Raw genomic sequence first — 13,318 nt, forward strand, 5'->3', positions numbered from 1 at the left:
AAAAAAAAAAGATGAACGTGACAGGAAAATACATCAGTGGAAAATTGAAATGGTTAAATAAGAAAGGCCTTATGAAAGTGCACATGTCAGCTCCTAGTGAGAGAGACAGCATTTTGCATCAGACAGAGGACATCTGCAGCAGCTCTGACATGCAGGATGTGTACACATGCCATTATGACCGAGAGAGAGAGAGAGAGAATGAAAGAGAGAGAGAGAGAAATTTTGTAGAACTGTCAGAGGTCGTCTGTCTTGCCTGCTTGATGTGGCCATGTATATGAGTCTCCATTACTGTAACCCATGTTATGAATGCAGAGATACAGAGAATCATGTCACCCACTCACACATTGCTGCAACCTGTTTAGATGCTGATACAATATGACATATACAGCATGTGAGATGTAGTACTCACTACATTTACCAGTAGCACATTTTTAAATTTATTGTACTTTTATGAATGGTTGTGCTACACAGCTACTAGTCCAGGCTCTTGTTATCTCAAAACTGGACTACTGCAGTGCACTACTCCCTGACATGGGTACAATGATTGTACCCATGTCACACCCCTCTTCATCTCCCTCCACTGGTTTCCTGTAGCCGCCTGGATCAAATTCAAGGCCTTGATGCTCACATACAAGACCTTGTCTGGCACAGCACCCCCCTACCTCAACACTCTTCTTGAGGTTTATGTTCCCTCACGCAATCTGCGATCAGTTAACGACCGACACTTAGTAGTGCCTACTCAGCGTGGCTAAAGGTCCCTTACTAGAACTTTCAAACTAACCATCCCTCAGTGGTGGAATGAACTTCCAACCTCAATCCAGACCCCCGAATCTGTCACTATTTTCAAAAAACAACTAAAAACCCAATTCTTCCCTGTGCTTTTAACTAACCCCTAACCTGCCAACCCCCACATTATAATAAATAAATAAATAAATAAATAAATAAATAAATAAAAATTACACTGGCTCTTACACCTGCGCACTTTGCTTCTCTAGATCTTAATTAAAAATCTTGTTTTGTAGCACTATTTGTATTGTTCTCCGCTTGACATATCGCTTTGCTTGTATTTCCTCATCTCTAAGTCAATTTGGATAGAAGAATCTGCTAAATGAATAAATGTAAATGTTGTACCCCTCAATATACCAGGAGCTGCTGGTGGTTAAACAGTTAATAGCTCTGAATTTCGACTCTTGGTTTGAGCCCTGGGTTTTGCCTGTATTTGTTGCATCAGTCTGCATTTGTTGTTAAAAAGGACAAACCAACATGAAGACCAGAGTGCTCACTAATCATTATGGATGATGTAAATCATGATGGCAGTAGAATGAATTCAGAAGTCGACAAACATTCTGTTTGCCGATTTACAGAGAAATGTATTCAATCTAATTGGGAGGAACTTCATCATGCAGCAAGACAAGGGAAAAAAAACACTGCCAACACAACAAAGGACTTCAGCAGGGAAAAAAGTGGAAGGTTTTAGATTGGCCAAGTCAATCACCAGACCTTAACCCATGATGGGGTTAGTCCATGATTGAAAAGAACATCCAAATTCACCATCTTTCATAATATTCTCATTGTAGCCCCTGGCACACATTTTTCAGTATTGTGTTATTCTGATTTCTTTTCTCCATAGAGACAAATTCTCTCACACATTTCTCTCCTGTCCTTAATTTCTCAGTGCCTTCCCTCCATTTTGCTGTTGCCGTCTGCTCTCAAATGAGGCCTGGCATGCCAAGACAGGTAGAAGGATGAGGAGAAAAGAGAGAGAAAAAGGAATTCATTGGGAGTATGGGCCAGTCAGAGACAACAATAACAACAGGGCCAGTTTGCATGCATGTGACATGCTCTTGGTGTGAGAGAAACAAGGGAAAGAAAAAGAGAGAAATAAAGAGAGAGAGAAAACTCAACACTTTGGTAGCTGACTTTCAAGATGCCTCCACAAATGACAGTCGCATAAATGTAGATTGCACTCGTTGTGCATGTTGACAGAATGGCTTAGAATATATCACGTCCACTTCCTCAACTATCTAAATTAGGTGCATGCTGAGACATTCTTTATGAGGATGCAGTCAGGACATAATTACATGCTGCTCTGTCCAAACAATTCAGTCCTTTTATTCACACAGCATCAAGAGTAAGTTCAGGTTAAATTCTTAATGAGATCCTGTATACATTGTAAAAAATCCAACTTGCAAATTGTTAATTCAGTTTAAAATTTTAAGTCAAGTGGACCCATTTTTTACATATAAATAGGCTATTAGAGATGCACCGATACTAAATTTCTCAGCCGATACCGATAACCAATTATTCAGAGTGATATCGGCCGATACCGATAGCACTGCCTTTTATGCCTTCTTTTAAATTAATAATAATTAATTCCACAATTCTGAAAGAAATGCAAATAAAAACATTATTTTCACCCTTTCAACAAGTTGTTTCACATTAACTGGTCTCATAAACAGAAAACACATTACTCTAATTAACAAGAACACGTTAACTAAATTCTGAAGATTAAAGTAAGATTTCTTAACTCTCTCCTCTCCACTAATAGCTGGTGTGTGGTGGGAGTTCTGGTGCACTATGGCTGCAGTCACATTATCGAGGTGGATGCTACACACTAGAGGTGGTTGATGAGATTCCCTCCCCCATACAATGTAAAGCGCTTTGAGTTTCTAGAAAAAAAAGCGCTAATTAAATGTAAGGAATTATTATTGAATGTTATTAATTCATATTAACAGAATTAATTGACTGAATTCTAAAAAAAACCCTGCTGTTAGGTTCACATTCACTCACCACAAGCAAAAGCATTTCTACTTCATCATTGAACATCAAACTGGTAATATATAATATCAACTTTTTTTAATATATTAACATTAACTGGATATGAAATATCCTACTCTACAAATAAATATGTGCAATATATACTTTTTGTCAACTCATATTCATTTAAATCTTTTAAATCTCAGCGAGAAGCTCGGCAAAAGAAAAAAAAATTGACTCAACGCCAAAACTCCCGCTTCACTGCTGCTCACTTCCGGTGTAAAATTTTAGCAGTGCAGAGCTTACAAACTACAGTTTCCTACTATTTTGCCCAATGGATAGAAAAAAGAAAGTTGACAAAAACTTAATATCTCGATTTCTTCATTCGAGTGTTTAACCTCAATCTGCCGCGGTACCAGGCACCGTGATGCACGGGGTTACCCCTGCTCCTTAAACCACGGCACGTTGACGAAGAGTGGATATTCGTGGATCTTGCATTGTCAAGGTATGTATTCTTTTCTAACTAACTTAATTATGGAAAATAAGCTAAATAAATTTCACAGACAAGTTATGTTTCTAAAAGACTAAACTCACAGTAAAGCAAGTGGTTGCTTACAGCTGTACAGTGTGACACATTTTCTTCGACTAAAATTGTGGCATATTAGTCAGTAAATTAATAATGACATGGCAAAATATTGACTACATTTAAAGGACATTTTCATCAAAAGACAAAAACTATGACTAACATTAAAATCTGTGGAAAAAATTAACACTGGATGTCGAATTAATAGCTAGCTAATTAGGAGCACCACAGGTTCATCGGTAAGGTAACTCATAATTTAACAATAGTTAAATTGCCTTTTCCATTAGGCCTGTATATAGCAGGAATGTATAAAATGTCAGTATATTAATATTTTATTTTATGTCTTTGTGAGCTATTCACACTAGTTTGCCCGGTTAGATACTTTTGCATGACCTTTCTGTGACAGCTCATGGGGAAACTGTGATGTCAAAAGCACCGGTATTTATGTACCAAGTCAATATTAAAATAAAAATAAAAAAATTACCGAGTACCAACTCAAATTAGTACGCACAAACTGTCTCACTGACAAGCGCCATTTTCACACGCTGCATATGTGTGTGCGCGAGCTCTGTGCACGTGCTTTGTGAAGAGCGCTCAAGACAACGCACAGCGTGACTGTGTGTGAGCACTATTTCAAAATGATTGTATTGACGATATTTTAATGTAAACATGTTATGTTGTCAAGTCACTGTTAAAAGATGGAACAAACAAATGTAACCTATGTACATTGTCTTGCTGTGTAAACACAGTTAAATAGATTAATCGCTCAGCAATATTAACAAGATAAACATGAAATTGCTTACTGCTCATAACTGGATAACTTTAATAGCTTTAATAAACACCAACAGTTGGATACTGAAGAACACTATTGTTTGTAATGTGTTTCTTTGTTTTTCAATTTTCATGTTATAGGAATATTTGTAAAGGAATTTCACTGGTATTAATACAGTACTAGGGCTATCCCTATGAGTCACAAGTATGCACAGCTTGTGTCATTATACATCTCAAATAGAGCCCAATGTTCAATCGGTGCTATTTTTGGGTTAAATATATTATATTTTTTTTAATGAAATAAAATTTTAATACAATGTTAACACCTTAAAACTTCTTGCATGTTTAATTTCAGTTTTATCCTAGAATGCTTACCTTTTACTGTATGCATGTTTTTTTAAGTACAAAAATTATTGAACTTTAAGGATTTAATGTTAGAATGGTGTTGGGTTTTTAAGGTTGTTATTTAGCATGTGGTCCTATATCTGGTTATTGGGAGAGTGGTGCCATCTCTATCTCAAGTCCCATGCTTGTGGTTGGATATAACTCTTATTTGTTTTTTTGTGTCTTGCAGACTCCAATGTGCTTGCCCATAGAAAGGCTTCAGCTCTCAGATGGAAGCTGGCCTTTATTCATGAGAGAAAAGTCTGAAAACTTTCTGAAGACTTGCCTGGTAAGATTGTGTGTTATCAGCATACAGTCATACCAGAGATTAAATTATTGATCCAGTTGCTTCACCAGATCCCATCAGGAGATAGCTGTTTTGTTTGGTATAGAGAACCAGTTTAAGTTTTGTCTGATATCTCAAACTTGTCTAAATCAGCTAACTCTTCTATAAGCCAAGAGGCACACAGAAGAGGCAGGGGAAAGAGTAGAAAGCAGGAGAGAAAATTATGGTAAAAAAAATGAGTATAGTTTATTGAAAAATCTTAGTTGCGTCTTTCTCAATGCTCATGTTTAACTTTATGTGGTCCAGCATAATTCCTTAATGTTCTTGACTGATTTTATGCTGATTTTCACTGCAGGACACAGACCCAGAGGACAATAATGCCAGGGGGATGAAGATGGGGATCTTAACCATTGTTGAAGATGATGTTGCATCCAACCTCTCAAACCCAAATATAAGAAACTATTCAAAAAGTGTTTATGTGCCTTGACCCCCGGTGCTCACCAAGGGTCCAGTCCTTCAAAAACAAATAGTTAATGTTGAAGAAGCTGCACTCCAAATGGATAATCATGGGCACACACTAATTTGTGGTTCCAGTTGTTCAAGTTTCAATGGCTGTATCTGTCGCAGTAAAAAAGGAAAGCTTTTGAGTTTGGCTTTCTAGATTATTGATCCACCACTTCAAAAACATGTTTGTTGCATTCTGGATGTACCAAATGTTAAGATTATTATACTCCAGCACATTAAGAGTGTTTGTGTTTTATTCAAGCAAGTGTTTTCTGCTGTACTCCAGCACTTCAAGAGCATTTGTGTTGTATTTTGCTATGTCAATAAATATTTTATGGAATGATAACAGTCTTCTTTGTATTGTATTTGCAGCTGGTTGCTTTATTTTTTTTAAGTTAAATTTACTTTTTTTTTTTTTCCCCCCAAAATTCTCTCAAGTGCAGCCGTATGAAGGAAAGATCAGAGCAGACATAAAAAGGTTTTATATGACTGAAATTACATGTCTGCTTATAATTTCACTCTCCTCACCTCTTTTCCTTACTCATGCTCTGTCTGTCACCTCCCAGCTCACTGCTCGGGCATTATAGAAGTTATCATTTCCACTTGACTTCCTCTTGGGTGAGAATGGATCACACTATAAGTGTATTCTCTATCAAAGCACAGTTCAGTCTCCTGACCTTTACTCAAGTTCAGGTGCTATAAGAAAGCTTTCCTTCTCTTCGAGCCAACTGCTCAGATTGTGTGTTATTGACTTTTTGTACAACCCCAATTCCAAAAACGTTGGGACGCTATGTAAAATGTAAATAAAAATGGAATGCAATGATTTGCAAATCTCATAAACCCATATGTTATTCAAATGTTTAAACTGAGTAAATGTACCATTTTAAGGAAAAAATATGGTAATTTTGAATTTTGGCCAGTTACTTTTCCAGCCTTTTGTTGCCCATGGCCCAACTTTTTTGAGACGTGTTGTGGCCATCAAATTAAAAACGTCCTTATTTTTCCTTAAATTGGTGAATTTCCTCATTTAAAACATTTGATATGTTTTCTATGTTCTATTGTAAATAACATATGGGTGTATGAGGTTTGCAGATCACTGCATTCTATTTTTATTTACATTTTACACAGCGTCCCAATTTTTTCGGAATTGTGGTTGTGTTTGCAGCTTAATGATGGGTTATGATGAGAGCTTCTCTGCTTCATAAACACAATTTACAACTTGTTTCTTTGCTTTGTATATTAGAAATCGACCAGGGAGGATGTGGAGACCCTGGGATTCCAGCCTATGGCAAGCGAGAAGGAACAGGCTTCAGGCATGGGGACAGACTGTATTTTGAATGCCTACCTGCCTTTGAGCTGGTCGGGAAAAAGAACATCACCTGTCAAAAGAACAACCAGTGGTCAGCCAAGAAACCCAGCTGTGTGTGTAAGTGCTTTTTCTCGTTCATACAAAGCTTTATTTTACATCAAAATCTATGGGGTTGAATACCCCGAATCCTGCCTTAATCCCACCCTTGCTCTGCGAGCCCAGACTGTTCTCCCCATGCTTTGGGGGCTTCCTCCAGGTACTCTGGTTTTCTCTCTCAGTCCAAAGACATGCACTGTATGCTGTTTGGCTTTTCCAAATTGTCCGTAGTGTGTATAGTTGTGTGATTGTGCCATCCAATAGGTCCAGGTCTCCTGCCTTGTGCCCCAAGGTCCCTGGGATAGGCTCCAGGCTGCCCTGCAACCCTGTGTATGATAAGCAGTATGGAAAATGGATGGAGGGTTGTAAACCTTTTAGAGAAAACACAGCATGATATCAAGCACTTTTAATCACCCAACCAATAAGGTCTTGGCTTGGGCAGCAAGAGAGGAGAGCAAACATGGTGAACATAGATTGTGGTTTTATTAGAGAGAGGAAAATAATTATTTTTAAGAGTTTGGAAATTTTGTCAAATTGGAGAGCTTTCAGTGCAGAACACAAAGCCTCCTCCTTGTCAAAGTTAAGCTAAATTTTGGGAAATCAATTCAGCCTTTGTTCATAATAATAATAATAATAAATATAATCATAATAAATCTAGATAAATATCTAACAACATTGTTGTGGTCACAGTATGCCACAGAACTGCTTTTTTCATCTTAAGGGTGTTCTGGCCAGCACTTTTTCTATATAAAAGTCTCTAGTGTAAAAGCAGTCTAATGCATTCAATTACCACTTCATCACGAATCATTTACATCTGTTCGATTAGCCTACTGAGTGTCATGAGTTACTATGCAAATGTCAATAAATGTCTCTGCACTTAAACATCTGACAAAATTTCACCTTCAGTCAGTGACTTTTGAACAAACTCACATTTAATCCATGTTACACATTCAAATTTAATTGAAATATTCATCCACTGTACTATATTTGGTCCTTAGTGTCAAATAAATAATGTTAGTAATTGCAGCATCAGCAATTAGGTCATGCAAATGAGTCCTGATGTTCTAGGAGAGGGGGAAAGTTGAGGGAAAAGCAGGGGGAAAGGCAGAATTTATTAAAGAACTACTACAGAACATTTGATACATAGTGATGATGAGACCTGCATACACACATCCACATTTATAACAAGGATATATTTAGACATATCTGAGAGTAATGGAGGAAGAGATAAAGACCTAGAAAGTAGCATCTGTCCTTAAAAGTGCCTTTGTAAGTACAAGAGTATGTAGTTGGTTGAAGTGGTCTTATTTTACTTTTACCTCTCAGATCGTGACACAGGTTCAGATATCATCTGTTATAAGGTTATCTATTCTACAACTAATCTAATATTCAATTCATGTAATAACAGAAACCTTCAGTACAAAATGCCATGCAATTTATTTTCACTAACAAACTTCCACCTAACATTAATAGAACCTATCTGACCAACACTTTAGCTGAATGTTAGCTTGCAGCAAGCAACAAGTTGGTACTTAAATAAATGTTATTTAACTACTGACTAATACTTATAAGTTGATTAACATTAGCTAATTTAGCTAGCAGTTCTAATTAGCTAACACCATACAGTATACTTTAGCTAGTAGTTATCACAGAGCTATGTTATATATGTTAGTTATTTAGCATACATTAGTATATTATGAGTTAGCTAGCAGTTATAATTAGCTAACAACAGATACCTTAGACAGTATAGTTTAGCTAGCTATGGTTAATGTCAGCCAACTAATGTTAGCTAAGTTAGCTATTGGTTAATGCTAGTTAGCTACAGTAACAATAGCTATGCTAGTTAGATGGTTAGCCATTTTGTGTTGTTATATTTACAGTGGTGCTTGAAAGTTTGTGAACTGTTTTTCTCATTTCTCAGTCTCATGCTTCTTCAATTTCACTACACCATCTGGAGTTCTGCTTTCACCGAACTACCCTCAGGAGTACGGGAACAACATGCACTGCGTGTGGCTGATCATCGCTAAGCCTGAGAGCAGGATCAACCTGGCCTTCAATGACCTGAGCATGGAAAAGCAGTTTGACTTCCTGTCCATCAAAGACGGGGGAAAGGCTGAGTCACCCATTTTGGGAAGCTTTTCTGGAGATGTTCTTCCATCGCCCATCACCACAAGTGGACATGTAGCACGGCTGGAGTTTCTCACTGATCACACATATACTGATCGTGGCTTCAACATCACCTTTACCAGTAAGTCCTGGTTCATCCTACTGTTTCTCTTGTCTGTGCTTTCACAATGGGGGTGCCATTTAGCCTGTGTAACCTTTTTATTATTATTATTATTTATTTATTTATTTATTTATTTATTATTCAAATTAAACAAAAGATGAGGCATTTAACAAAAACAACAACAACAACAAACTGATCACCCATCTCAGGCAGCAGTATAATTGTTATACAAGGTTTCTTTGGTAACAGTGGCTACATTTTGCTCTTCAATGAGTAACAGGGTTGAAATTAACAGGGTTGAGTTTTAAAAATGTATTTAACTACCATTGACCATGAGAACACAGACATAGACACAGACACACACTCTCTCTCTCTCTCTCACACACACACACACACATACACACACATTATATATACAAATTTGGATAGCAGTTTGCATAAGTGACTATGTAAAAAAAAAAAAAAAAAAAAGAATGAGAGACCCATTTCTTCTCATGATCTTCAGGGAATTCAGATGATGCAACTTCCTGTTAACACAACTGTAGTTATTAACATGTTGTAGTTTGTATTAATTTGATTTGAAAAGCATATATTCAAGTTATTTTTGTGAAATTTGCAGATTACAAATGGCAAACAAATTCTGGAATCACCCAACTGTAGTTAGATTGTAGGTTAAAAATAACTTTGTGGAAAACTGGCATAATGGAGGCTAAGATGAATTGAAATTATGTCTTCATTGTAGTTGGTCATGTGAGTTTTGTGTATGCTGAAAACTGGTGACTCGTTCTGTCACTACATTCTTTTGTTTGAGAATGTATTTGTGCTATGGTTTTCAGCTTTTTAGCCATGTGCAATGAACAGCATTCTCGAAATCCTGCCCTTAATACAATTCAGCTAGTGTGCATTTGCACTGCAGTAACTAGGAAATGTTTGAACATTTGAGCTTTTTTTTTTCATTGTTATTTTCAGATCAAGAGACTGCCTTGCCCTGAATTTGTCTGACTTCCCAAAGCAGGATTATTGCAGTTATACTACTTTCCATTGTAACTTGTATCTGCACTTAATCATCTGTCTGGATATTTCTTCACCATCACTGTCCTCATTACATTCTTAGTAGCAGGTGTTTTAGGTGTAGGTTTATTGTTTTGATTAATAATTAATATACACTGAATTTCCAGATTATTAAGTAGCAGATGTGTGTGTCTAATAACTTAATTGTCATTCCAAGTAGATGATGTATATAATGAAATTAAGCAAAGTTGGTTAATTAAAGATGTAGAAAGGTGATTCAGCATCATATGACTCCCCTTGTGGCTCCTGTTTTGTGAAGAAATGGGAGGCTCCCATCACTCATTAAGAGGATGGCAAATTCTTCTGGAAGGCTAGCTGGCACTTTAATAAATGTGAGTGATAGTAATGGATGAGATACGCAGCCTGTTTGGCTGCTGCAAATCAGACTGAGGTTCTACCACATTTCTAACTTGTGAGGTGAAGACAAACAGACAGGTTGAGGTTGAGAGAGAGAGAGAGAGAGAGAGAGAGAGAGAGAGATAAAAATGCTGCTTGCATAAGTATTCAACCCCTTCAGACTAGTACTTTGGTAGAATCACATTTTGCTACAATAACAACTTGGATTAACAACAAGTTTGGATGTTGTTCATTGACTGCAAGTTTTAAACAGTGTCACAGATTCTCAATTTCAGATCTATTAGCTTATTTTAACTTCTTTAGAATCCTTCTTAGATTTAATTTTCAATCCTTTCCTTCAGACTAACAGTCTCTTCAGTGACAGCTCAACTGAGGTGTTTTTTTTTTTCTTCAGAAAATGTGAGCTGGTTTAATATTTCACAATTACAATCAATTGTGTCCTCGTTAAGACGAGCTTCCTCCAACTTCTCTCTCTCTCTCACTCATACACACACACACACAATGTTGCCATTGTATTTATGCCTATATAGGCTATTTAGCAAAATTTAATACTGTATATGCAAAATATATGTAACCTAATTTTAAATAAGAATGATACGTTGGTATTCAAAACAAATATTTGGTGTTAAAGACATACATATGTACACCATAAGATAAATTAGAATTTGACACAGTTTAAGGTAACCCAGCGCTGAAAAAATTGCCAACAATATCAGATCTAATTATGCTTTCTCACCTATGAGTCCATTTAATGAGCCTGAATCTGATACCTTTAGCAGAGTTTCACATGGGCTGGGCTAAAAACATCTTGTACATGTTGCAATTATTGGTCTACAATATGGAGGAAAACTTTGGTAAATCAAGCAAACATGAAAATACAGAGTGAATGTAAAGTTAGTAATTAAATAATAATATATACCGTATATATGCAAGACAAACATTTTGTGCAATTTTTGTTCTTTTTGTTTGTTTGTATTTTCCTTTTGCTCCAAAGTTCAGTTGGGTTGATTCATGGTTGAATTGGACCAACTGATGCATAACATACAGGTGATGAATATACAGTATTTACATTGCTTTCTAACCTTGCCTTGGCTGTCTGCCTGCAAAGGTCATGTTAAGTCAAGTCAAGTGGCTTTTATTGTCATTTCAACCATATACAGCTGGTACAGTACACAGTGAAACTAAACAATCTTCCTCCTGGACCATGGTGCTACATAAATCAACACCCTAACTACATGAGATGGCATAGAACTAAATAAGACCACATTTTTACATAAAGTACACATGCAAACGTATGCAAACAACACAAAACAGTACAGTAACTATTAAAACAGGACAATAGGCACAGTAAGGGACCGACCAGTACACAGTTCTGGTGTCTGATATAACAGGTAGTGCAAAAGATAGGTATAAAGAGTAACAATATAATTATAAATGCTGTGAATGTAAACATATCATGCTATGACTTTGTATTAAAAGCGATTATTCACCCAGGCGAACAGTAGCTGGTAAGTGTTTCTTTCTTGATTTTTAGTTGAAACTAGTTTTAGCATCAGTTGTCAGATAGAAGCTGTAACTGTGCTTCCTTGTTGCTGTCAGTCTGCCTAAAGATGTCTAAAACCTCGCTAGCTCAGTGTGATTTTCTCATGATTTGTTCAAGTGTATTGGATAGTTACATACCATACCATAGTGAAATGGACCTAAATCTAATCAGTTCAGATTGTGATGATGTACCAGCTGTCAAAATGCAACTGCACTATAACATCATGATAAAAACAGAGAAGAGCATTTACACACACTTTACAGATGAGAGGGGCCAACATTTAAAATGTTTAAATAATTAAATCAGAACACAGTAACAAGAAATGAATCCAACAGAATTGAATGGATTTATCAGCAATTATTTCCTCGCTGATTTTAGCACGAACAGGGATCGATCTAGATGATGAGGCTCGTGTTTAAATGCTGCGAGCGACTTTTACCTCAGGTTATGAGACAGAGACTGATGTGGATGATGCTGATAATCAAATGGGAACTCATTTCCCAATTTAATTATTTTTTTAATTTTACTAAAATTTTCCGTAAGAAAGATTAGATAGAGGTAGGCGGAGCTTTGTTCAGTACTGCTGGAATTAATTCTTTAAAGCTCCATTTTCTCTATTTTCACTTTTAAAGATAACTGAAATGCTATAATTTTACTTCTGGTTGAAATCATGCAAAAGAGATTGCAGTTCAGCAATTTTCAGAACTATATATAGTAGAAAATCCAACCAGGAAAATCCAACCAGATTAATTTTGCAGGTTGCCTAATACTGAGTAGAGAAATATATCCAGACATCTTTGCGCTGTGAGCATCAAATCACAGCCCTTTTTATATACAAATGGCCACAAGATGATTCTGTCACCTTTATTCATGACTTTGGAATACAATCCATGTCATAATGGTGTTTTCCGCTGAAGGGGCTGATGGCACTATTTACTCATGCATCAGTTTGTCAAGCAAAATTACATTCTCCAAAGACAGGCGGTTGGTCATTCTGCCAAATCTGCATGAGCTGCCCACAGTCTACAGCACTACTTACTGTATAGTTATAGGTTGTGTCCACAAAGTGTATGTCACACGTATGTCTTTTTACTATTCTTCTGATGTTTTCTTTAACCTGTTTGACCTTCTGTCTCTTCCTCAGCATTTCGCCACAATGAGTGCCCCGATCCTGGAGTGCCGGTCAATGGGAAGCGCTTTGGTGAGAATTTGCAGCTGGGTAGTTCTATCTCTTTCCTGTGTGAGGAGGGTTTTGTGAAGACCCATGGCTCCCAGACCATATCCTGTATCCTCAAAGATGGCAACGTGGTGTGGGACAATGCTGTGCCACGCTGTGAAGGTCAGTGTTCTAAATGAATTAAACAGGAGTAATCTGTCAGCCTTTGCCTATGTAATAGACTCAATATTACATGGAAATAAGTGGTTAATAA

The 13,318-nt window shown here is 36.8% G+C and overlaps 1 protein-coding gene across 1 annotated transcript in view; it reads left to right on the top strand.

Annotated features, from left to right (window-relative positions):
• csmd2 (CUB and Sushi multiple domains 2) overlaps window positions 1-13,318 on the top strand; it is a 362,365-nt gene that overhangs the window by 223,034 nt on the left and 126,013 nt on the right. The window contains exons 13-15 of the mRNA XM_053612473.1: window positions 6,529-6,711; window positions 8,612-8,938; window positions 13,033-13,227. Of these exons, the coding sequence (XP_053468448.1) occupies window positions 6,529-6,711; window positions 8,612-8,938; window positions 13,033-13,227 (705 nt within the window). The remainder of the gene's footprint in view (window positions 1-6,528; window positions 6,712-8,611; window positions 8,939-13,032; window positions 13,228-13,318) is intronic.

This window comes from Ictalurus furcatus, chromosome 24 (genome assembly GCF_023375685.1).
Source record: "Ictalurus furcatus strain D&B chromosome 24, Billie_1.0, whole genome shotgun sequence".
Taxonomy (NCBI): Eukaryota; Metazoa; Chordata; class Actinopteri; order Siluriformes; family Ictaluridae; genus Ictalurus; species Ictalurus furcatus.